Genomic DNA, 25,573 nt, shown 5'->3' with positions numbered 1-25,573 from the left:
ATCAAGAAGCAGCTGCCAGGTCAGTGCTCCAGTCTTTGCACCCTTTCTGTCTTGCTGGGGGGTGGGGGAGGAGCCCCAGTCCACCTGCAGCCACCTCTGGCCAGTCAGTCCAGATTTCACTGAGGCACACACTTAATTTCCACAAAAGTATGTGGAGCAAGAACAGAAGACGGGTTTTCAGTGACTTGCTGAAATCTGGCATTAAATACAAAATCAGTTATTTTTTTCAATCCAGTGCCCTGGGTGAGGAAATTTTTTTTCCTCAGTTGTTCTCAGCCCACTGCTCCCTGTTATCCATATGAGCAGGAGACACAGAACCAGCAAGCTAAGAAGGTGCAAAAGCAAGATGGGATCCATGCTGCATCCTAGTCCGTTCCCCCAGAGGCTCCAGCCCCAGCCACCGCAATAAGTTTGCAGCAGGCACATCCCTTTTCCAGCTCAGGTCATGACTCTGCTTTATCTGCCCTAAAGCACTTCATAAGCCAGGAATGCTTTTTTTCCATAGGCTTGCTGGAGTACACTGCATCATAAACCTGCACATCTGTAATGGATGGAGGAAACCTGGATGCCACATGCTGTGTCTCTCTGTAACCTGATTCTCTCTTCCTGGAGGCCAGCAAGAAGCATTCAGGAGCCATGGCTCCTATTCCTGGAGCAGTAGCTTCCCAGCCTGTGGCACAGGCACAGCCTCGAGGGTCTCCATCACCACCTACTCAGACAGCTGCTCCTTTTCCAGTGCCCTTGGTGGGACTAGGCACAGCATTCAGCCGCTAGCAGGGACAACCAGGTCAAATGGCTGCAGCTTTCTCCTTCACAGTTTATCTGAGCCCTGGGCAAGGAAAATATTGACAACCACAAGGATAGCTGTGCTTCTGCCACCAGACAGGCACAGCAACAAAATGATCCCTAATGAATCCCTTGAGGATCCTGAGTAGTGTGCTACTCTAAGAGATACTTGAAATGCAGTGTGTGAATACACACAGCTGGTTTCTTCTGACTTAAACCTATGGCCTCTCCTTCCTGGAGACTTTCCATCTGTGTGGTGATTGGAGGCAAAAGGAAATAAAGATCCCAGCCATAAATGGAAACATTTGCAAAGGAACAGGGTAAGACCAGCTGCCAAGTTAGAGTTACTGCAGTATGTCTAGGCAGCAAAATCAGCACAAGATACTGTACATTCTGTAAGCTGCTGTTCATTCACACAGACAAAAACCACACAGCTCCCCCTGCCACTTCTCCACTGTCCCCAGCTAGAGCTTGGTGACCAGAAACACAAAGACACCAGGAGCTAGTAAGCCTGTCTGCGTGTGCTCTGCAGCAGAGGTGGTCCCAAATCCAATAAGAAGTCAGGCACTGTTTCAGAGTTCATAAACCTTACCCCTTACTTTCTGAGTCCCTTCTGAGACTAGGTGATGCAGTAAAGAAGGGAGAAGATCCCTCTTTAATGTTCCTCTGCCTCATGTAATGCCTTGAGATTGCAGAATGCTTTCCTCTGAAACCCTGATTAGACCAGGAAACTGCAGAGAGGCAGAGCAGATTACTTTGTCTTGCCTCTGGTGAAATGGGACCAGCAGAATCACAGGTGAATGGTTGAGGATGGCAGGCACCTCTGCAGGTCATTCTGTCCAACGCTCCGGCTTGAACGGGGTCAGCCAGAGCAGGCTGCCCAGGGCAGTGTCCAGTTGGGTTTTGAGTATCTCCACAGATTGGGACCACACAACATCTCTGGGCGACAGGATCCAGTGTCTGACCACCCTCATAGTAAAAAAAGTATTTCCTTGTGTTCAGGTGGAATTTCATGTGTTTCCTGCCGATGGGAAGTAGTGAATGAATTCCTTGTTTTGCTTTGCTTGTGTGCATGGCTTTACTTTAGTTATTAAACTGCCTTTATCTCAACCCATGAGTTTTCTCACTTTTACTCATCTGATTCTCTCCCCCATCCTACCCACTGGGAGTGAGTGAGTGAGTGGCTGTGTGGTACTTAGTTGCCTGCTGGGGTTAAACCATGACAGCCCATTACCTCTTGCCCTGTCGCTGGGCACCACTTCTTCATTACCTCCCATCAGGTAATTATGCACATGAATAAGATCTTCTGAGACCTCTCCAGTATGAACAGTCCCAACTCTCACTGCCTCTTCCTGTATGAGAGACGCTCCAATCCATTCATTATCTTGATGGCCCTTTGTTGGACGTTCTGCAGCATATCCATCTCTCTCTTGTCCTGAGAAGCCCAACACTGGACACAGCACTCCAGTGTTGAGCAGAGGGGAAGGATCACCTCCCTTGGCCTGCCCAGCACTATTCTTTCTAATGCAGCCCAAGACGTTGTTGGCCTTCTTGGCTGCAAGGGCGCACTGCTGGCTCACGTTCAGTTACAGAACTCATCATATCATGTTGGGCAACTTTAAAGCCAGAACGGTATCTACTTCATGACATAGACTAATTCTGGTAAAACCCATCCAGTTTGGGAAAAAGATCAACTTCTGAAGTTTACTTCAGAATAGTAATAGAAGAAGAATACTGAAATAGAAATATTCAAACAGAAAAATTTTCAGTTCAACAGTGAGTTCCCCACAACATCCTATTAAAATCACTTGCTTACTAAATTTCTCCTAAAAAATTAGTAAAAACTATCAGGCTGCTATTCACTGAATGATTTTTTTCCTTATAAGACTATATTTCAAATGTTTTAATAGAATAAAAGAGACTTTTTTGACTCTTGATGCAAATTTCCTGGAAAAAAATGTCTAAAGTAATAAATCTATTTTTACTAATGTAGCACACATGTTCTTTCCAGTTGCTATCAAGCACTCACTCACTTATGTGCAATAGGAAAACAGTGTTTGTGGGTCAACTGAGTACCAATTCAGTTCCAATTTTGCAACTGTGCAGTGAACACATGCTTCTAATTTGGCTATCAAAATCAATGGAGTGTAAAAATACTGGAGATACAGTGGTCACGGGCTTGATTCAACTAGCTGAGCTTATGAAAAATTGCACAAAAATACATTATAATACTGTATAGAAGCTGAAGGGTGATGTCTAATCCTGGGATCACAGGTAGCCATGGACTTCTGAAACAACCACCATGACCCCCTTTATAACCCATGGAGAGAAATGGGACTTGTATGGACCAGTTTGTCACCCTCTGACCTGTCTGATAGTGGTCAGGTTAATTTTACTTCAGATATATTTATTTCTTGTCCCTGCTATGAAGAGGCCCTAATTGATTAGCTTAGATGAAGGTGTCTTCACTGAAGATAGCTCAAGCTATAGGCAATTAATTACCCCCAAAAAGGCTTATAAAAGAAGGCATCTGGCCTGGCATTGGCGTACAGGATTCAGCCAGTATAGGGGTCTTGGTAAGATGCTCCCATGCTCCATGCACTTTGAGAGAGGGCAGAAATCGTTATGCCAGAAGCATGCCTGAGTAGGAGCTTGACTTTTTTGCTCATCATTGCCTTTGCCTTGTGTCCCTTGTGCACTCAGGATGGTTTTCACACAATCTCTTGCACATGGGAATCAAGGGAGAGAGGTTCAGTTCCCATATCTCTTACAGTTTTGGTCTTGGGCCAACTATTAATTTCTTTGTTTTGCAACACCCCACCCACAAAACAGCTCCCAAAATATTTTTCTAGCTCTTGTCTTTACCTAATAACCCACCAGACATCACAAGCAACAAATATACAAACACCTTTGTTAACAATCTTGTTTAAAGTATCTTCCAGCATTACCTCTAGGCCAGACACAAGACAATCAGAAACTGATTTTCTGATTTCAAAGCAGAAGTGTTTGAATTGTGTGATGCCTCCCTGGCCCCATACCTATATGGCACATTCATATCCGTTGTTGCTATGTTGGCCAGACAGTGCTGCGTTGTAGTTTCTCAAACCAAGTTACCTTCTCTTGTGAATTCCTTTCCCTACACCAAAAAGGATACAGAAAAGCTTCCCAGAGAGCATGCTTTCTTCCTTTGATCCTTGAGTGGTACCTGTCTAGCAGCCAGACTGAGTCTGTCAGGACACTGACACAGCAGCCTGTCATCAACCAGATGAGACAGCTCCTGGGATGGGGCAATGCCTGAATTCTGCATAAAGAATGCCATGGTTGACTCACCATTCAGTGGTGCAGCATCTATCAGCAGAGTATTTCTTGGCCATACCTTGCCACATGCATGAGGGGCTTCCCAGGCCTTGCATAAAACATACCACAATGTGAACCTAAGGGACCCTGAATTTGCAGGAAATCCCAGACTCCCTTGTGACTATGAAGACTGAAGCCACTCAATTTAGGTTTGCCAGCACTGAATTCTCAGTGGCCATCTGCTTGCAAATGAGTTGGCAAGACAGCCAGTTTGCATAGCAAAGGGACAATGTGGTCTAGATGATGAGCCATCAACTGAAACTGGGAACAGTAGGGTCCCTGAGACCCTTAGCTAGATTGCACAAGCTTGAAGCATATGTGGCCTCAGAACAATATTGCTGTCTTTGCATGCAGCCCTCCTCCTGCACCAGGGAGCACGTGGTCTTCCAACATCAAGCATGGGTCTTCCCATGGGATAGAACCTGTGAGACCTAGGGATCTTGCAGAGGGAAATTTATGCAAGGCTAGTCTGCTACTGCCTTGCTTTACAAAGTAGTAAATGACACTTTCAACATCACCTCGCTGCACCCTGGGGGTGGCGTTCAGGTTGCATCCCAGGCTGCTGTTGGGACAGCTGGTTTTGAGTGCAGTGATCTGCCACATGTTCTTATTTCCCCCGCATGCCAGACCCCTTTTGACACACTTTTCAAAGGAGCTGCAGAGCTCCAGATGGAACTCATCTCCCCGCCCTCAGCTGCATCTTTTTAAGTACATGCCCAGTGCTTCCACACTAGACTCTTGGAGCCAGAAAAAACTGCAGTTCATGGCCTGAGCTTTATCCAGGACAGGCTTGCCCTAGAAAAGCAACACACTGGTTTTACAAGCTGCCTTTGAAAAATCTCAAGTACTTCAGGTCCCTTAGAAAATAGCATAAGTAACTGTGTTTAGCTCTCTCATTAACCAAGACATAATTTTATACTCAGGGGTAATTTTATCACCAGGGGTACTATCAGAAATCCAGAGCCCTCAGAAATACCCCAGGCTGAATTTCCTATTTATGTAGAAATATGCACAGCTCGAACAAAGGAGCAAATGCTTTGTGGCTCCTGAGGGTTTGGATTCTTTTAGGGCAAGAGAAGGATTTGCAGGGATTTCAGAAGCTGTAGACAAGCACTTTGAGCTGATATCCATGTTTATGAAGGTTTGAACTGCTTTCTAGGACTAAGCCAAGAAAGAAACACCAGCCAGGGTCTGACAGATATGCCTTTTCTCTGTGCTTTTGGGGCAGTGAAAAACTGTGGGATCTAGGTGTTTACGTGCACTCATATTCCTGCCCTGTTTGCTTTCTCTTAAGCCATGAAAAATGCTAGTTGAGGGTTATGGGATTTGCTTGTTGGGCAGAAGAAAAGAAAGACAAACGTTAGGAGCAATCTTAGGATCATGTTTATGATCTTTAGGATCTCATTACACCAGGTTTGTGCCATGTAAAAAAGCTTGCTTTCAAAATGGAGTTCTTCAGACCCACACTGTCTGCAGCTTGTCCTTCCACTGCCTCTCCCCATCAGCTGTCTCAGGCCAGGACCAGGGCACTACCAGCACAGGCAAAGGGGGCTTCAGAGTCCTTGCTTGCATGCAATATCTATTGCAAGATACATCTTGAAACTGCTGGCTGACCTCCATGGGCCAGGACTTCCTGCTGCTAGGGCTAGACAGTATCTGTGTTGGATACACCTTGAATGCGGTACGAGGTCATGCAATGTAGGGCTAGGCATCTGATGCCTGATTTGGTTCTGTCTGACTGCAAGAGATGCATTTGTGACACAGCAGATATCCCTTTCTGGCTTACAGCAGCATCTGAGACTTAACCATGCCAGTAGGAGTTGATCCCCCAGTCCTAACACAAGAAAAATCTTCTGGAAAGCTGGAAGAGCCATTACACCCCATGGAAAGGGAAAGGAGGGATTAGCAACAAAATTACCTACTTCTAGTTATTTTCAGCTTGGCAGCCAACAGGGATCATCCTTAGCAAAAGGAAAAAAAATGAAGTGTTAGCAGGAATGACCCTGAGAGCATCCCAAGAAAAGACAGGCTCGTCTAGGGTCAAAGTGTGAATGACAAGGTTTGGTAAGATGGGGGCTTTTCCCTCCCACCAGAGATGCTGGATGAGGCCCAGGTAGGTAGCTGCCAATGTCTGTCCCAGCTAGTCTATGAAACACATAAATCTGCCTTAGTATTTCATTTCACATCTCCCTGAGGGGTCAGAGTACAAACTGGCATGCTTAGGAAGGGCAAGTCCTGGTAAGTACCTGAAATTACTGTGAGGCTTTCGGGGCTCTCACATGCTGATGTAAAAACTGCTGTAGACATATATTTTGTTCCATTTCATATAGACTTCATCTTCTTTTCAGAGGCTTTTCAGGCCATTGGCAGTGATGCTCCGTGCCATAGCAGCCTGTGTTCCTTCCCCTGTGGGACATAGCCCCAGCAGGAGACCCTGTCCCAACAGACAGGAGAAGGAGCACTGGGAGATGATGGGTCATTGCAAAGCTGAAACATGAAGCTGGCTATTTTGAAACTAAGTGATTCAGGAAGCACAAAGTCCACTGATGGTTTTCAGTTATTGGCTTGCAGGATACACCATCCCTGCATGCTGCTGGAGCAGCCAGACTTGCCTGCACATCAGAGTGCACATCTAAGGTCTGGCAGGCTGTCTCTTCTCCTCAGTTTGATTCTGTAGAAGGGTGCTATTTATTTCCTTCTGTCAAGCATTTCCTGGCTTCACCTCTGTGACTGGGACCTCTCTGAGGCCCATATTTTCCAGGATAACAGGTCAGATTTTAAATTACAGCTTCAAAAAATATTTGCTGCTGGCTAGCATAAGCTTGTTTCTGAAGATGGCTAACTGAGAAAGTTCGACTAATCCACATGTAAACTAGAGGCTGCCTTCCACAAAAGTTGTGTCAAAGCTGCCTGTATACAGACAATTTGTGCCTCAATCTCTTCCTAGTCTCTAGGATAATAGTGCAAAACAAACGTCTTGAGGGTCTCTTGCCAGAAGTCTTGTTTGGGTTATTAATCTGCTCCACGGGGGCTCAGAAAGGCCTTGCCCTGTCCCTACAATACCTTTATGGTGAGTAGAGGTCTCAAAATTAAATAATCGTTGTGTAACTAATCTACGGGCCAACTGGAAAAGAAAGATTGGCCATGCAAACTGTTTGATAATGTATGAAAACAACCCCAAACAGACCCAGGACCAAAGAGTAAGGGGACCCTCACTGCCATCAGACCCCTACCAGTTTAGCAAATTTTGTCCAGATTGCTGCTGTGAAGAACACGTCTGCTATGAGGACCTTCTCCATAGGTGCCATGGCTGGGAACAGGTCTCTGGACTTTTTGCCATAGCCTTACCTTCAAGTGCTCCCATAGACTTCTGGCACTGTGAACAAGAACCAGGTTTTCAGGTCATGAGAGAAAAAAGAAAACACAAATAAGAGACCTCAGCTGATAAATGACTTTTGTGTCCACAGTAGAAATGACAAGAAGTAACAGGCTTAATGGCAGCAAGAGGTACTTAGGCTGGACACTATGTCATGTTCTCCAGAAATACCACCAGCACCATTATTTGCAGCACTGTAAATAGCAGCAGTGATTTCCACTAAAACAGACTGTCTGCAGATATGGTAAAGCCTCTGTGTTCAGAGCTCTTTAAGACTGGACAAACACCTGTCTGACAGGGGAACAAATATGCAGCCTGGGGGATAAAACATACCTTTAAGGTAGAAAATGGGCTTAATGACCTCTTCATGCCTTATTCCTCAATGCTTCAGTGACTAAAGAAACCTAAGTTCGACAAGGCAGCATCTTGTATTTGGCCAACAGATTGTGGAAAAAAAAATAATTTTAGACAGAGACTTAAGTCTGTGGTTATACCAGGACTGCTACAGCGTACACTTTATGCAGTCAAACCAGACGACGTTGTAAAAATAGATGGGCCCCAAAGTTTCTTGCATGATTTTTCACCACTAGAAAACTCATCTCATTTCAAGAAACAGTTTATCTCCCAGGACCTTTGGAGTTACCCAGAATAAAGTGCCACACCAAAAGCACATTGTCTACAGCTTCTGCTATTTCATTCTATTTTCCCTTTTAATGTATTACCATCAAGAAGAGATGCCCAGGGTTGCATTTTTGCCTGGTTCGGTGGCTTGGACATTAAACTCCAATATTTTCACAGGTACAATGAAGCTGAGACAAAGTGTTTCCTGCAGGCGTCTGCAGCAATGGATGGGACTGGGAGCGCTGCTCTGCTGAGGTGGAAGGGCTACAACGATATTTCATGGGGCTAAGTCACTCCATGCATTCCCAGTCCTCACTGGGAAGGCTGTGTCATTGTCTCAGGGTGCTCCTGTCAGCACCACTGTAGTTTCCATGTCTGGCAGGGATGACCACATGTGTACAAAATTATTTAAATGAAACAAGAAAAACAGAAAAAATAGATATTAAACAGCATTGCTTGCTCAGTTCAGAAGTATATGAACAGTCCTCTCAACTTCTTGGTGAGGCAACTGGTGGGCCACCTGGCTGCAGCTTCCCTCCTGCCATACGTCCTCCAGAGCTCTCTGCTGCCACAGGTCCCAGGAGCAATGCCACAGCCAGCCAGGGGCAACCAAGGAATTGGGCTGATGCAACATACACTTTCTGCAGAAAAGCGCGGAAAGAGAACACTGTGGACCCAGCCTGATCTCCTAACAGTGAGGAGAAATTTTGAGGGGAAAGACTCTGGCAGAGTATGCTTGTTGAGCGTGGGCTTAGTTAAGGGCAATCAAAGAAGACATTATTAAGCGTAGAGCTAAAAAGTCATTGTTTGTCTAACTTCTTAGCCTAAACCAGAATACAACACCTTAGTCTGGTTATTACATAGGTGCCTATAATATAAATGTCTTAATTATTGATAGGAATTAGCAAAAACTAAAATTGTTATATGCATGTCTCCCAGCACTGCACCATGCTTTGGTGATGCTCCCCTGTCCTATGCAATGTTATGGGAGGCCATCAGATTCTAGATCCTTTACATGAAGAAGTATGATGACAGTGTTTGTTGGGGGTGGATGTACAATGGTCTTCCTCCATAGTCTTGCGTTTGCTCAGAATTATTTCTGTGTGTCAACCCTGTATTTCTTGATGGGTTACAGTCTTTCCTCAGCTGTTTGCCCACAAGCTTACGTACACCATGATTCTTTCCCCTTATACAATATGATTTCTTTTTCAGGGGAGATCCATGCAATTGGACAAAATAATGCAAAGCTTAAACTAAAGCACATTTGGGAATAATAGAGTTAAAACAAATCCTAAACCCTAGGATAATGAGAGGCATTTGAACATTTGGTTATTCTGCTGTTACAGCTAGGAGAGGCTAGACAATGGGCCTCTGCTTCTTAGGAAAATTGTAAGCACAGGAAAAGCTCTTAAATAATTTTGAAAACAAAATTCCAAATCATCCTTAGAGCAGCTATTTATTATTATACAGCTTGAGGTCTAGTGCTAACATCGTCAACAGGAATTTGGCTGGGCTACGGGGCTTCAGGCTGGGGTAAGAGTTGCCCTGACTGCCCTGTGGTCTTCAGCAGTCCTTTGCTGTCCAGGCAAGTGCCTCTGGGGAACAGGGCTGCCCAGGGTTGCAGAGGTAACATTCATGATGCCACTGTGTCTTCCAGTTGGTGGTGGGAGCAAGCACTGACCACAGTGCATGGAAACAACTTAGACCTCAGGGCTGTACGGGTACACTACATGGTGCCAGGCAAGGCCTCGTGCCATATTTGATGTCCATGGAGAAACAATGACCAGGGAAATCAATTAATCTTCAGACCTGCTCCAGAGCTGCAGCCACAAAGCTCGGTATGTCTGGGCAGATGAGCAGTGCCAGTGAGCAGGTGTAGCTGAGCTCCTGGTGCTTCCAAGTGTGAGCAGTCTTATGGTCTTATTTACAGGAGCTAACTGGGCAGGATATTTATCTCTCACTTACCAGTTTACCTCTCTTACATCACTTTTTGCTCTGTCCTTTAGGATTGCAGTCCCACAGTACTGTCCCAGCCTGTTGTGCTGTTGTTTTTTTGCATTGCTTTTAGAGTATGTGTTTTAGAAGTCCAACCACATTGGTAAAGGGGCCTCAGCAATCTCCTCCCTCCCCAGGCCATCACCTTCCCATGAAGGTCTGTGAATCAGCATTGCCTCAAATGAGAACTTAGTCAGAGGAAAACAGAGAAACGTGGCCCAAATTCTGCCGTTGTTACATAAAAACCCTCACTGAACATCTGGAAAACATCTGAAGTTTAACAAAGCAGGCCCGCAGGCAGAGGCATTTTTTACATTCCCTGTAATGGAAGCATAAAAATTGTGACTGAAAAAAGGGGAGTAAATATAACCAGAAATGGAAGACAAAGTGGGTCCAGCATATTGGGGCTGACTTTGGCCTGAACACCTGAGAAGGGCTTCCATGATCCTGCCTGGACAGTGCACAAGCGTGGGGAGAGCCAAGGCAGCACACCTAAACACAAGGCATGGGGCACTGCTGAAAAATCCCTGCTGGTCCCTGTCTTCTGGGAAAGACAGATCTTCACCAGGCTCTGTTTAAAACTGTGTTTATTCTGGGAAAACTGGAATTTAAAGGGAATGTTCAGATTTTTCTAATGGGTAAAATTGACAAACACTCCAGAACTGAGGCTTGGGAACCAACAATTTTTGCTGATTTGGGATTTTCTTCCCCTTTCAGTAAAGGGAAAAAGCAAGGCACGGCTGGGGAGGTGGCGGGGGAAGGGGAGAGCACACAGAAGCAGGAAAAAATCCCTCCTGCTACCTGCTTTTTTAGAAAAAAAAAAAGCTGTAAACCAGCCCAAAGTCAGAGAGAGCTTTCTCCATCTGCCTTTTGCATCCTTGCATTTAACATGGCTCACCTGGGCTGTGAGGGGGGCATACCCATGGGAGGGTGCAGGAGCTGTGTGGGGCAGGGGCTGCCCCCTTTTCCCACCCCCGCTTGCTGACAGCAGTGCATCCCACTGACTGGGCAGCCCTAGCAGCAGGTGTGTAACCCAGGGTCTTCTCTGTATCTTGTTCCCTTCCTTCATGGATGATTCACGCCGAGGACTGCAGCAGACCATTAAGAAATACTTCTTTAGCTGTAACAATAACCACCTTTCTTAGGGCAGATGTAAAGGCATTTTTTCCTAACTTTCCATGGAGAAGAGAGCAGGACAAATTGCAGCCACCTGCAGAGCCTTCCGAGAGGGGGTCCTCAGACTTTCCAGCTGTGAGTGAGGTGTCCCCAGTGCTGTGGGACAGTCAGGGAGCCCAACAAGCATCTCAGCTGAGGTGCTTGGCAAGGACAGCATGACTTAGAGGAGGACATGAGACAAGGGGGAAGCAAGGCAGTGGCCTCTCCATTACAGAAAGAGGTCATGAATGTGTCCACTGTCTGGAGCTCAAGTGGCTGTGCATGCATCCACAGTGCAAGGTTGCAACAAACCCCTGGGATGTACAGGTATGGCCTGGGAGCTTCCCCAAAGACAGGCACCCTTTAGAGCTGTTGTAGGATGCAAAACAAATGCCTGGGGAGCACTGAGCCTGGCAAAGCTGGATGAGGGGTTTGATACCTCCACCATAGCCCTGTCTGCAGAGCAGCATCCCTATGTGCCCAGGAAATGATGTACTAAGGAGAGATGCTGAACATAAGCAGAAAGCAAATATAGTTTATGTCTTCACCTGATGATCACCATCCCTCTGTATCTGGTCTTCTGGAAACAACAGTACCTACCTGTGTAGTTTGGGGGGGTTTTGCAACCAGAAGGTAAACAGAAGCTGCATAAGCATTTCCCATGCTTTGAGAGCTTGGTGCTCTTCTCATAAAATTTTTCTGCACTATATAATAGGTGAAGGAAATTCACAGTATATATATCAAATCCAATAATTGCCAGATATGTGATGTAAAAGTAATAGATCTCTTTTCGTCTACCCCTTACAGTTCTGTTAGAAGTTCTGCTGGAGTCCTCCCAGATCCAAGTAGCCTTTATTTTACCAGGTGACTTTTTGAATATTTGGAGCCCTTGAAATTCAAGTCAGACAAACTTCCAACGAGATTGTGGAAAACAATTTATTTGACGAATTTCCAAAGTGGACAATTTTGGTAAAACACAGACATAAAATAGAACTAACTTATACAATGGATTGTTGGATACAAAGTAAAGAGTTTGGGATGCCAATACCTGGCAATCACTGCTGCTTTCTCAGAAACGCATTATTTCATAGCAAGAGCACCAATGGAAGCACTGAAATAAAATCGCACCCAGTCGAACCACATCTTCAGCGTGGTCCTGGAAACAACTGTGTAAACACCAAGGGCCCGCATCACCCATGTAGTGATAGCACCTTTGTCAGTATATCTGTAGGGTGTGAATCAAAGTCCCTGGCATATAATGGCAGCCTTTCCCTTGACTTTGCTGAGCTGGATGAGGCCTTAATTCAATATATAGTACAGTTAGTGGGTTTCCCTTGGGCCCAGGTGCCTAAATCTTAGATGTTCCTATGGAAACAGTACTCCCAGAAAGCTCACTGGGAATTAGACAGCTTGGCACTTCTGAAAAGAAAAAAATTAAAAAACCCACCACTAACTGGGCTCAGAGAGATTTTCCAGAATAGAGCTTGGACTAAAACACAAGTCATCAGGTTATTCATGAGGTTCCTGGTTTTACTGTAGGACCATAAGATCAGCTAGTGAAGGAATGCAGTTACATAGCTTCTTCTAGGGTTTCCCCCCTCCCCAATGGCTGCTGTCCATCCTTCATTTGGTCAGTGCCCAGCTTCCTTGTCCTGAGTGGGAGTGTCAGGGCTGCAGGATGCTCTACCACCCACCTCCACTCCAGCCCTGGGAAGTCAGTGCCCCATCCCGTGTCATTGGAGGCCAGAGATGCTTCCACCCAGCTTAGGCAATGCAGTCTAGCCCTCCCCCACCAAGCATGAACCAAACCTGCTGGCCATGACAATGATCCCCTCTCAAAGCTTGCTGAAGTGTTGAACATTTAACTTGAAGCACAACATTGGATTAGGAACATTGTGAGCTGGGCAAGTGCTCAGCTGATGTATGAAAGAAAGAAGCAAATGAACAAAAAAATCTGTATCTGAAAAGAGGACAATCAGCCTTATGAGACCAGGTTAGTCCTTAGTGGTACAAAAATACTCATCCTGATTCTTTCTTGACAAAAACCAGTGGGATGAGGTTGCTATTGGGGTTCTGGTGCTAGGTGTGTTTGTGTTTGCCTGCTGTGGGGAGGGAGAGGCAGTCATGGGCAGGGAGGGAAGTTTGAGGCTAACAGAGTAGAGATGCAGATGATGAAGCAGGGGAGAGGGAAGGGTACTATGCACAGCCAGGCTGTGGCACTATGGTTATCTGCATAGATGCAAATTCCTCAGGCTGGTCAAGAATACTGTTAATTTTTTGGTTTTGGTTGGTTTTCATTTTTAAGGTGAGACAGAAGCAGGCATGGCCTTGGCAGAAACCCACCCAGAAGCTCAGTCAACAGCTATCTTCCTAGAGACAGTTTGGTAGAACACACCACGCAGCAGAGAGGTATAGTCAGGCACACGGAAGAGGTGGCGCTCCCCATAGACCACATCATAATCTGCACTCTTCCCCGTGACCAGGACACGGATGTTGGGCTCATTGGCTTGGCTGCCCACTGCCAGCACGTAGATCTCAATGCCAGCCTGCTGAGCTTCCTGCACAGCCCTCTCAATGGCCCTCGCAGTGATCCCTTGAGAGTTGCCATCAGAAAACACTAGCACCCTCTTCTTTGCCTCAGCACGGGAAGACTTCTGGTATAGCGCTGTGACGTACCGCAGAGCGGCATTGATGTCCGTGGCATCGTTAATGAACTCCATGTTGTCAATGGCTTTGGCGATGACAGTGTAGTTGTACTGGAACTGAGCTTCCACTTTCTGCTGGTTTCTGCCGCTGTACTGGACCACCGAGACGCGCACGGAGTCATCGGCAGGCTTGCCAGCCTCCAGGAACCGCTCTGCCAGCCGCTTCACAAATTTCTTGGTAGTCTCGAAGTTCTTGCTCCCCACGCTGGTGGAGCTGTCCACCAGCAATGTGATGTCTGCAAGCCCAGTGAAGGTGACTGTAAAGGGAAAAGCCCAGGGCTCGTTATGCTGCATTTCTCCTCCTGCCTCTTCCATGGAAAGTTGGTGAAGTCAGCAGCTGTCTCGCAGACTTCCTGCCCTGACAGACTTGGGAAATCCCCATTCTCTGGGTATTTGCTAGCTTGGTTTCCCCTACCCCAGTGCTGTCCTACACTTTTCCTTTTACCTTTTCATTCCTTTTTTTATTTGGTTTATGACAGGCTGCATTCCCATGTACTTATCTGTCTTAGATAACCTAGTGACTCTTGTTGCTTAAATACAGTGCTGTCCTTGCATGTCTGGTGAACCACTTAATCTCTTGAGGCTGGCTTCTCTCCATGATGAGTCTGAGGATTGCATATGCTTCTAACTTGGAGGTGTACCCCACTAAGTTTCTCTCCATACTCACTTTTCAAGCACCTTTCTCAAATATCCCTGCCATGGTGCTGATTTTTCCTTGTGCTCCCGCCACCACATAGCAATTGATCTCATCACCTGCCTCAGCTAAAGCCTGTGAGAGCTAAAACCTGGCACAGCTTTCTCTCTGGGTTTGAGGTGCCAGAAAAGCAACTGTCTAGGCTTTTCCCCCAGGTGCTTTGGGCTGGCATGTGTGTGAGAGACCCTGCAAGTGTCTGACAAGGCTTGTTCACTTCTCCAGCCCAGAAGTCTCCCTGTTACTAGAGGTCTCCAAGCTATGCATTCCCGCAAATGCAAACTCCCTCTTCCCCCACCACAGCACCCACAACCTCTTTGTGTGGCATCAGGAGTCACTACTCACTTGGGCAGGTGTAGTCCGGACATTTCTTCTCTGTTGAGAAAATTAGAAAGAGTAATGTCACCAGCTCACCCAGTAAAACCACTTCTATAGCTTCCCACAGAGCCACAAATGCTCACCTTGGTCACAGCCCCATCGTGCAAGGTGTGTGCAAAGGCTATAAACATGCACCAGAAAGCACAGAGGTGTGTACTTGAAAAATGCTGTGCACAGAGATGTCCTGCAGCAAGAGAGGACTTGGACCCAGCAGCAAAGTGATCTGAAACACGGGATGTCTTTGTCCCTTATTTAACTAAACCTTGAAAGCCGTTCCCTTCCCTCAATGCCTGCTTCAAAGCATGACTGGGGGAAGGCAAGGGAGGACAGCCTGCACCTCTTACCCTTTGGCTGAGCCACAACCTTCCACCCACCTTGGCAGACGTATGAGGTGATGTTCTGCAAGAAGGTGTCATCCAGGAGCTCGGCATAGTTGTCCCTTTGAATGGACAGTCCTGGCCTGGTTGGTCTGCTTAAACAAGCGATGTCATTCAGGTGATCTGGATTTGGAGGGTTCCGGAAAATGTCGCCTATCCCAAGGGAGACCACCTGTAGGGAAGTTAAAGTTCATCACCAGATGCATTTATCATTTAATGCATTCATAAACTTGAATGCCTGTCGCTTTGTGAGAGTGCTTCTAGTAACGTGTCCCCCTTGCCCTAGACTTGGGTAGCAAAGACATGGAGACACTCAGAGAGCCTGCGCTACTCTGATGCACAGCTCTCTGTGGTGGTTCCCTACAGGCAGGGTGCTTCCCCTGTGCCCTTACCGGGGTGATATCACACAGAGAGTTGAGTGGGGTAGGGTCCCGCAGTGTGTCAGAGCGTCCATCTGTGATGACAATGGCAACACGCTTGTCAGATGTGAATCTCCGCAGCAGGTTGTCTTTGGTGAACTGCAGGGCTTCTCCAGTGTAGGTGCCCCCAGCTATCCATTTCAGGTTCTTGACTGCCCTGCAAGCACAGACACCAGTGAGCCTGCAAACTCTGCCCCATGGATACTGAAGGAGCCCCAGGGAATACATCTCTCTGACACACTTGTGAGGCAGGGCAACATTCCTGCATGGGGCTTTGGGTGGAAAACTGGCAAGCTCCTTGGCCTCAACACCACCTACAATGCCACCAACCACTACTTTCCACTGAAGAATATTTATCATCCTTGCATTTGCTGGACCTGCTGGCCTGGAGATGGAGGATGGAAGGTGAGAAGGTGTCCCTGGGTCAGGTCTCTGTATGATGCATTGAGCCCCCCCAGACTCACTGTTTGAGCGCCCCGATGTTGTCTATGTTGGCATCCCCCATGGCCACCAGCTCCTGCGTATTGTCATGGCTGTACTGCACAACGCCGACACGGGACTCCCCAGCTTCAAACTATTGGGAAAAACAGAAACCAATTAGGATCAGATACCTCAGGGGGCTCTGGAGAACTCAGAAATCCTGCTGGTGGTTTGTACTGAATGCTTTCACAGCATGCTTTGCCATCTCTCCTGTGCCTTATTCCAGGCAGAAGGAGCCACAACAGGACTGGATGCACATGGAGACCAATTCAGTGAGCCAGTCAGTGAAACAAAACCCAAACCCAGGTTTCATGGCTCAGTGATCTCAACACAAGCCACTGGCCATGGTGGGTGGCTAGGAATAGATCTTTTTTTCAAAACTTTTGGTTTTCCTCCAACACAGCAGATTTGCTGCCTAGCTCTAGCCTTTCTGCTTGTTACTACTTTGCCAGCCAAAGAGACCCATGCATGCTCACACAGGTATCCAACAGTAGGTTGTAGTGGTTTTACAGCCTGTGTGCTACAGATGTGTCTGGTTATGCATTAAGGAAAGACTGGATACCAAACATCCATTCCAAATCACAGAGGTAAATGAAGTTTCACACACACAGCGGGTTACCAGGGAAGAATTAGGAAAGTAAGCATTTGTGTGTCCCTCCTCAGACTGAAAGACTCACCACTGGGACAATATTGATGTTTGGGCTGCAAAGATCCTTTTTAGTAGTGTGTTTAACTGGTAACCTAAACCTAAGCTTGGGGGCTGGCCATCAGGGAGCTAGGGGAAGTTGCAACACACCTCAAGTTATCTACTCCAGCCACCTGAAATGCTCATCAGGACAAGGAAGAGACTGAGAGACTGGTTGAGCAGGCAAACACTTTATGAGCTATCTGCTCTGGGACATGCAGGAAAGAGTTCACAGCCACAGCAGGCAGAGTCCCTTTGCCCAGAAAGGATGAAATGTCTATATTTTGGGACAACAAACTGCTGTTTCACCTCCACCACTTTAGGAATCTGGGAGGAATCAAGACCCACCCCAGTTACACACTTGAAGCTAAGCCTTGAGGAGGCTCTTTAGAGTGGAGGCATCACCCCATTTTTTTCTGCCTGCAGTGAAAAATAAGTGAGTGCACACAAGTGTATCCTGGCACTCAGTGGAAATCTCACCTTCACACGCTCGTCCTTGCTCAGGCGATCGATGACTTTGATGATGAAGTCCTTGGCAATCTGGAAGTTCTGCAGGCCAATGCTCTCCGAGCTATCCAACACGAATAGGAGGTCGACAGGACCGCAGGTGCACTCTGCAGCAAGACACAGGAGTGGAGGGTCTTGTGTTTTCTATCTGAGCAGCTTGCTCAGAGCAGCATGTTTTGCAGGGAGGCATACCAAAGCAAGAAGCTGATGTCTGCTGTTAGTGCTGACCAGGTGGGTGCCTGTGTCTGATCTACCCGCAAAGCACAGTGTAAAATAAAGCAGCAAAATAGCTGCATGGCAGTCTTGAGAATCAGTTTACTGATTTTTCCATTTGTATTTTGCTCAGTGCCCCTTAAGACACATAAAATTTTTAAGCTGTGAGTACCCTTAAAATACCCAGTAATTATTCCAAAACCCATTTCCTCATAAGCCTTCTCAGTTCTTCCATTCAGGAAGAACAACTCAGCCCAGGAGGACAGAGGTGACACTGATGGGCTGGAGGAGGCTGACTCAGCTTGCTCCTCTCTTTCCCAGAGCTGAAGGACATCATGTGCCTTTCGCTCTTCCTTCAAGATTTTGGACTGCAAACCCAACCCATCGGGACAGCATCAAAGAAAAAAATCCAGCACATTTCTCTGCAGACCAGCACAGGATTTGGAAGGAGGAGAACAGAGCTAGATCCACAGCGTGGGCTGAATTGACGTCCCTTTTGACTGTGAAAAGTGTGGATAAAATCCGTCAGCAGTTTGCTAGCACAGGGCACCTCAACAACAGTTTTCCAGTTGTAGGACCCAGCTACAGCATCCTCTAAATCCACAGAGCACTCTTGGGGAACGCTCGCTTCTCTCCCCTGCCTTGCTCATGCTTGGTCCTCCCTCCCAGCCTCTCACCACTTCTCCATAGCAGGAGGCAAGGAGCAGGGGAAGGGAAGGGTGCAAGCAAGGAGAAGGGCTAGTGAACATTTGCAGAGTAACACTCACCACAGCAAGCTAGAGGGAAGGGAGAGAAAGAGAGAATGTTAAAATGCTTGACACAAGAGTTTTTCACATGCTAATGAAGACTGCAGGTTTGTGTTTCTGCAAACCTAAAGACACCTGGTCTGGAGAATTCAAACTCATGGATGTTTCCCTTCCATTTGAAATATACAGATCTCTTGCCTGTTTCAGATTGTGGTGCCCTGACCTAGACCACTGCGTGCAGCAGAGCTCTGCTTCCGCACATCTGATGCATTCTTATTTAAATAAATTTAAAACCTAATCCTGGGTGGATTAAGTGAATCACCAGAGCATGGAGCTCAAACTCAGTTCCCTAAGTACCCTGCATCCTTCCAGCACTTAATTACTGGCTGTGGGCCAGAAACCCTTTGCAGCACATGTGTACTGCTGCCCCCCATAGCAGGACACCCCAGAACAGGCCTCTCTTTCTGAAGGGAGAAAGTCAGGCCCTGGTATTTCAGGAAAAAACATTGTAAATTGGTCCCCACAAATATTTTACACAACTTTTCTTGTATTTGCCCTCAAGGGTAGTTGCATGTGTACAGCGCCACAGACACAGTAAACCAGGCTGCAGCACGCACAAGTAAAACACAATTGCACAACCTACTCTAGAGATCTAGATCTAGATCAAGCTGGAAGTCACAGCATTGCAGAATGGTAGGGGTTTGAAGGGACCTCTAGAGATCATCTGGTCCAACCCCTCTGCTTGAGCAAGTATACCCAGAGCAGAGTGCCCAGAACCATGTCCACGTGGGTTTTGAATGTCAGCAGGGAAGAAGATTCCACCACCTCTCTGGGAAGCCTGTTCCACTGCTCTGTCACCCTCACAGTATAGAAGCTTTTTCTCATGTTTAGGTGGAACTTGCTGTGTTCCGACTTGTGCCCAGTGCCCATTGTCCTGTCGTTGGGCACCACTGAAAAGAGTCTGGCCCCATCCTCTTGACACCTACCCTTCAGATATTTATAAGTATTGACAAGATCCCCCTTAGTCTTATCTTCTCCAGGCTGAAAGACCCAGGTCTCTCAGCCTTCCCTCATAAGAGAGATGCTCCGGTCCCCTGATCATTTCTGTAGCTCTCCAATAGCCTTGCTCAAGCAGTTCCCTGATTTGCCTCTTTTGGGTTGCTGTCCCAGCTGCAGGGAGGACCACCCCACCTCTTCCCCAGCTCATTGACTTAACTGTGAACTTGTGGAAGGGGAGCAATGCCCATGGCATCCTTCTCCATGCTGCCTGGGGATGGCCCTGCTTGCTACAGGACAGAAAAAGCAGGTACTTCCTGCTCAGCAGGAGGGAGGAATGGTGCAGGGATACTCACAGCACATCTTCATGATGATGTCCAAGATTTCACATTCCTGAAAACAGAGGTAAGGAAATGTTTGAATAACAGTGAAGGCAGCTTCCTGGCTCCCGGGTGCTGCCCACCGCCCCTACTGCTGCTATGCGCCCTCAAAGCAGGTCCTGATCTGGAAATGAGTAACGTGTAAGAGGGGTGCACTATAGAGAGGACTTGCTGGTGATGGACTGACATAAAGGAAATCTGGCCAGTGAGACTCTCTGGGACAGTAATTGGGGGTAGCCACCACCCAGCCTGGGAGCACGAGGCTTCCCCAGCAGTGACCCCCTCCCAGGAGACATCATACGGGGCAAGGGAAGCACAGGCCAAGCAAGCAAGCAGCACCCCGATCCTGTCTCACTCACATCTGGTCCTGGAGGCCCCACAGGTCCTGGTGGTCCCTGTCAAACAGAAGCATGGAGAGAGCAGTTAGAAGAGCAGCCAGTCCTATCTGCAGTGTACTCTGCTGATACCTTGCTAAGCAATGCAGAGTCTAGAAAAGTGTCTTGACTTTCCAGATGCTGGCCCCTGCACTGGGTTTTGAGCAGGTACATCTGCTTGCTTGCACAATGCCCTGGGGCTGCACAGGGGTGGGGGGAAGGAGACCCACCTCCATGCATGCCATGCCCACAGAAGTGGGAAGGCAAGCCCTTGCTGCAGGCAGCAAGCACACACACACACACACGTCACGGTTTGGCATTGTCCTCACAGCACCCAGGGGATGGATGGATGCCATCTGCTTGGAAGATGCCTGCCTTGTAGCCTCCAGGCCAATGTGAGGCAACACAAGCAAGTGGAAACTTGACGCGAACTGGAACACTTTCATGTTCAGGATGGCCACTCCAAAAGGCTGCTTGTCCTTACTGAAGCTGATCATATGAGAATGCTTTGCTCATGAAAAATCACAAATGCCTGTATTTTCTGTCCTGATTTGGTATGAACATGATTTCAGAGACCTGTGTACCAGGCTACAGCAACAGGTTTTCAAGCTGCCTTGCTCCTGCTTTGAGTAGGGCCAAGCACAGCAATCTGTGGTAAGCCCTGCTGTTGGGAGCCCAGCACGCTGCACTCGTTGGTGCAAATCCTGCCAGGATCCTTACTTACCGGGCGGCCTTCAGGTCCCCTGTGGCCCTTCGCTCCTTTGATGCCCCTGGGGCCAGGAGTTGGGTTCTGGAATGGAAACAAAAACAAAATCCACAAATCTGTGTGTGTCAGGGTGCAGCACCTTCTCCTCCAGATGTCTGCCAAGACCTGCTTAACCACCAAAATGTTATCCAAGATTGCTGTACCCAACCAAACGAGTTAGGACTTGGGAGGATTGTGATGGACACTGGGAAAATCTCCCTCCACAGGACAGTGGTGCAGCACAGGTGTAATCATTGGTGCTATCTGCAAGCATACAAAACCTTGCAGAGATGATACCCACCTCAACCTAACAGATCTGGAGGTTTGCCAGCCATAAGCTGTAGGACACAAAACGAACATCTGGAAAGAACTCCCCTTGCCATCAGACACTGCTCAGTGGCAAAGGGCGCTTGCAGACTTACAAAATCTGATGGGTTCTGATCTGACCCATAGGCAAGGTAGTGTTAGAGACCCAGTCTGAAGTTCCTGCACTGTGTTCAGAGAAAGATGATTCTGCTTTGTACAGATAACTCACATCATTGCCAGGGTCTCCAGCTTCTCCTTCATCACCCTTAGGACCAAGATAGCCTTTCGTTCCCTGAAAAATAATACAGAAAAGACTCCTGCATGGACAGCAGTTGTCAGCCTGGTAAAGTTGGTGCTGGTATGCAGTGACCTTGTGAGAGCTGGCTTGGGAGGGGGGTGAAGAGCAGTGTATAGGCTCCTTAGCAGCAAATTGCACCCCTGGGTAGCACTCCCAACCCCAAAATCTGGCTCTGGGGCTGCATCAGAGAGGACTCAGCCCAGGCTTCTGCCCTTGGGTGTTACTACCAGTGCACCAAGGCGGGACACTCCCACCAGAAGCATCCACTGCAGGGAGAGGTGGGCAGAAGGAAAAGAGAAGCAGGCTGCTTCAGGGAGCCCATTTCACCATGCAGCTGATTGAGAGGCTTTAGGGGCCAAACCACCGGCCAGGGCAATTTCTGTTGGGTGTATGAGGAAGTAGCACACTTACATTAATGCCAGGTTCACCTCTGTCTCCTGGCTGCCCCTGGAGAGGAGGGAGGGGAAGCTTGTTAGGTTGGACAAGGAAAAATAACAGTCTTACAACTTCAAAACAGCACAAAAGTCTTACTGGGGCGCCTGTGAATCCAATCGTGCCGTTCCCAGGAGGGCCATCCTCCCCCTGGAAAAGAAGGGAGAAATGTGAGATAATGAAAAGCAGACCCTTTAGATAGCACAGCAGCAGGATCCTCCCCTCCTTGGCCTGTTTATCTCCACAGCAAAATGTCTGTGCAAAAAATATGCAACTGGTGGGTTGGACACATGTGCAAGCAGGTAAAAAGGCCATATTGCTTGTGTGTGACCTGTGCGGCAGCCACTGAGATGAGAGTGACACTGTCCCTCTCAGAGACTGGGGATATGGCCATAGGCTGGGAACAGACTGGGAAGTATCAGATCTCTGTTGCTGGAAAGTACATCCCAAAATATGGTTCTCTGAGCCTGCAGATGTGATCCATATTCAAAAGCAGGCTGCTTGCAATTTTTCCCAGTATCTCAGCTGTGTATGAATGTAATTTCTTTTTTCCCTGAGGTGGGCCATGCTGTGTGGAACCAGCCTGTTTTACATCCTTTCCACATGGCATGCAATCCCCCAGACAAATACCACTCACCCTTTCTCCCATCAGGCCAGGGTCTCCTGGCAGCCCAGGTGCTCCAGGCAATCCCTTTGGGCCCTGGAAGGAGCAGAAGCAGCAGTCAAGCATTGCACACCATCCTTTGAGCTGGGAAGATGGTGCCTTCTAAGGCAACCAGCTCCTATCATGAGTCCATCACAGGAGACGTTTTGCTTATACAAGAGCAATACAAAGCCTACAGCTGGGCTTGGGATTCAGCTTGCTCCCTGCCCTGGGAATCAGATCTCCTGGCAGATTCAGGTGGCTGCCCTCAAGAGAGCAGCTCCCCCAGATTCTGTGATGGGAGGCCACATGGCTTATGGTGTGGCTATACCCTCTCCACAAAACAGCCTCTGGGATGTGGGAAAAAAGGCAGTCATAGCCTTAAAGACCCATGAAAAATGTTTCAATGTACCTGCCAGGAAGCTAGCACCTGAGTTTGTACCTACAACAGGTTTCCAAGGGTTTTCTGATGGTTTTGGGGACAGCCCTAATGGGCAGCATCTTCTGGTCTTCCCTTCATTCACTCCCCCAAGAAGATGCAGTGATGAAGCAGCACTGACCTCATTGCCGCGGGGGCCATCATCTCCCCTGTAGCCCTTGGGTCCTGGGGGTCCAGCCTCACCCTAGGGAAACACAAAGAACTCTCACAACAGGGATCTTCTCTTGGTACTGCTCCTTCCCTGAAGGGCTGGTCCCTTCATTTCATGATGTGGTGGGTGGGAGCATCCTTCTCATGCCTGTCATCCATTAGTGAGTCACCTCTGCCTCAACCAGCCTCACAAGAAAGGAGCTATTGACAGGGATAACGCAGGTGGGGAGATGCTTCAGGAGTTGTGCCTGGCTCCCTCAGTGCACCCCTGCCTGCACAGACTGCAGCTCCCCATGCTTCCTTATGCTCTTTCTCTCCAAAGCCCTGTTGGAGGGAGCCCTGGCCAGATTCTTGCTGAGCATGAGCCAAAACAAGAAGCTTTCTGGGCTGAGGTGTGGCACTGCAGGCATGGATTGAACACCTTGTGCTTTCAGTGGCAGCTGGGCTGAGGAAGGAAGCAGTTTCTGAGCAGAGCCTCCAATACCCAAAAAGCTATCACATCTCAGTCCAGTAAGAGAGGACCTCGTGGGAAAGAGGACCAGGGAGATAGGGATGATGCTTTCTAGCAGCAAAGCACAGCTGGGTTGCACAGTGGCATCTCATCAGCTGTGACAGAGGTGTCCCCAGGGCAGAGAATGGTCCTTGGTGGAGCACATCACCCTGAAGGTGACACAGACCTCCCTCCGCAGCGGCCCTCCCCATGCCTTGGGGCTTGGACATGTCTGGGTTGCAGCCCAGCTGCCAGAGGCCCTTTTGTGGCTTCGGGAAGTTTCTGTCCTCAGGAGGCTGCAGAGCCCTGGCAGCATGTGCTGGAATGGACCAAAGCTGTCACTCTGCCACATCCCATCTGGGCAGCGGTCGCTCACTCCATCAGCTACAGGGCTGACCAGAGACAAGAGAGGAGCTGGGAGGAGATTTTTTTTCTCTGAGACCTCCAACAGCTGTCCAAGGGAGTCCCTTCACCTTCTGCTTTGTTCAAACACCACTTTGTGGGGTTTGCATGCTAGGAGACTGACAATGATGATTGGTACCAATTGGGTAATGATGTCCATGGGTCCAAATGCTCCAGCAAGGGAACACTCAGGTAGAGCTGGGTGTTCAGCCAGTCCCCCGGCAACAGACATGACAGAGGCAGGCAGAGGGAAGGCAGAGAACAAGCCATGGTGGGACAGAGCGATAGCTTGGCAACTGGCCCCTCTAGCATCACTGCTGTAGGCAGCAGGCACGGCATTTCAAGGCTCCCAAACTTTGAAATGTTCCCTGTGACAAGCCACGCAACTGCAGTCTCCTGGCAGGTGGAAGGCAGGACTCGCTCAATGGTACCTAGGCTTCAGCATTGCAGCAGTCCATGCCCAAAAGCATCCTCCATATCTTCAGTGTACCAGCAGCACCTCTGAGCTTTTTGGGAGCTGCCTCAGTGCAGTGGCTTAGCCTAGCCCAGCTTTGCATCTGCTCCCTCACCATCTGAAAGCTGAGGAAGCTGAAATCCCCTCCAGCTGTTGTCTCTGCTCCTCTTCGCACGACAGCGGCTGGGAGAAGCTGGCGTCAAACATCTACGCATGCCGCATGCACCCTTCTTCCAGGAAGGCGTATATGTGGGTGCAGAGGACTTAAAATTACACACTGCAGAGCACTAAACTGCTCAGAGGCATGTGACCTTATTTCTGCACAAAAGCCCAGAAGAGAGAAAGCTGGGAAGGAGGGACAGGAACTCATGATCGTTCACATCAGCCAAAGTTGGATCTGCAGCACCCTTGGCTTGCACTGGCTGTACATGTCCTCACTGTAGCACACAGTGCAAATCCCTTATGGCCCTGGAGGATTTTATGAAGATTAAGGATTTTGGGTCAGGAAATCTTTAGCAGCTCCCTGTCCACTACCTTTCCGGGTGTAACAAGAACTGCAGGAGGGCTGGGCACCATGGCCAGGAATAAAGAGTGACCACCAAACCTGCCCATGAGGACCAGGGAAGTGTGCTGACCTTTAGCTTCTCTCAGATAGAATGAGGATGAAAGGGAGTCATAGGTTAGCAGGAGCCCTTTCCCCTTGCCAAGAAAAATATGCTCCAAGAGCCAGAGATTGCAGATAACACGGCTTAAAAAACACTTGTGTTTGCCAAAGTCCTACTCTTGGCCAAGCCCAATTACACATTTATTTTTAATTTGGCCAAGAAAAAGCATTCTTCCTCAGCTTATGGAAAAAACGTCCTCACTTTGCAACTGCTTTTGAAATCTCCCTGGAGCGTTGCAGGCACTGGGACAGTCTCTGGTCTAGGGAGGCATCAGAGCTGCTTTTGTAATGCTTCCCTCTCTGACAAGT

General features: G+C 48.1%; 1 protein-coding gene across 1 annotated transcript in view; it reads right to left on the bottom strand.

Annotated features, from left to right (window-relative positions):
* Positions 1-12,212: 12,212 nt before the first annotated feature.
* The window catches only part of COL6A1 (collagen type VI alpha 1 chain), a 25,407-nt gene continuing 12,046 nt past the window's right edge, over positions 12,213-25,573 (bottom strand). Inside the window, 15 exon segments of the mRNA XM_064452226.1 lie at positions 12,213-14,252; positions 15,032-15,061; positions 15,439-15,613; positions 15,834-16,017; positions 16,325-16,434; positions 17,506-17,639; positions 18,513-18,521; positions 19,844-19,880; positions 20,227-20,262; positions 20,966-21,031; positions 21,522-21,584; positions 22,002-22,037; positions 22,122-22,172; positions 22,660-22,722; positions 23,226-23,288. Coding sequence (XP_064308296.1) covers positions 13,642-14,252; positions 15,032-15,061; positions 15,439-15,613; positions 15,834-16,017; positions 16,325-16,434; positions 17,506-17,639; positions 18,513-18,521; positions 19,844-19,880; positions 20,227-20,262; positions 20,966-21,031; positions 21,522-21,584; positions 22,002-22,037; positions 22,122-22,172; positions 22,660-22,722; positions 23,226-23,288 — 1,668 coding nt within the window. The 3' untranslated portion in view covers positions 12,213-13,641.

This window comes from Phalacrocorax carbo, chromosome 5 (genome assembly GCF_963921805.1).
Source record: "Phalacrocorax carbo chromosome 5, bPhaCar2.1, whole genome shotgun sequence".
NCBI classification, from domain to species: domain Eukaryota; kingdom Metazoa; phylum Chordata; class Aves; order Suliformes; family Phalacrocoracidae; genus Phalacrocorax; species Phalacrocorax carbo.
Note: the sequence above shows the minus strand (reverse complement) of the source record. Positions and strands in the feature narration are given on the sequence as shown.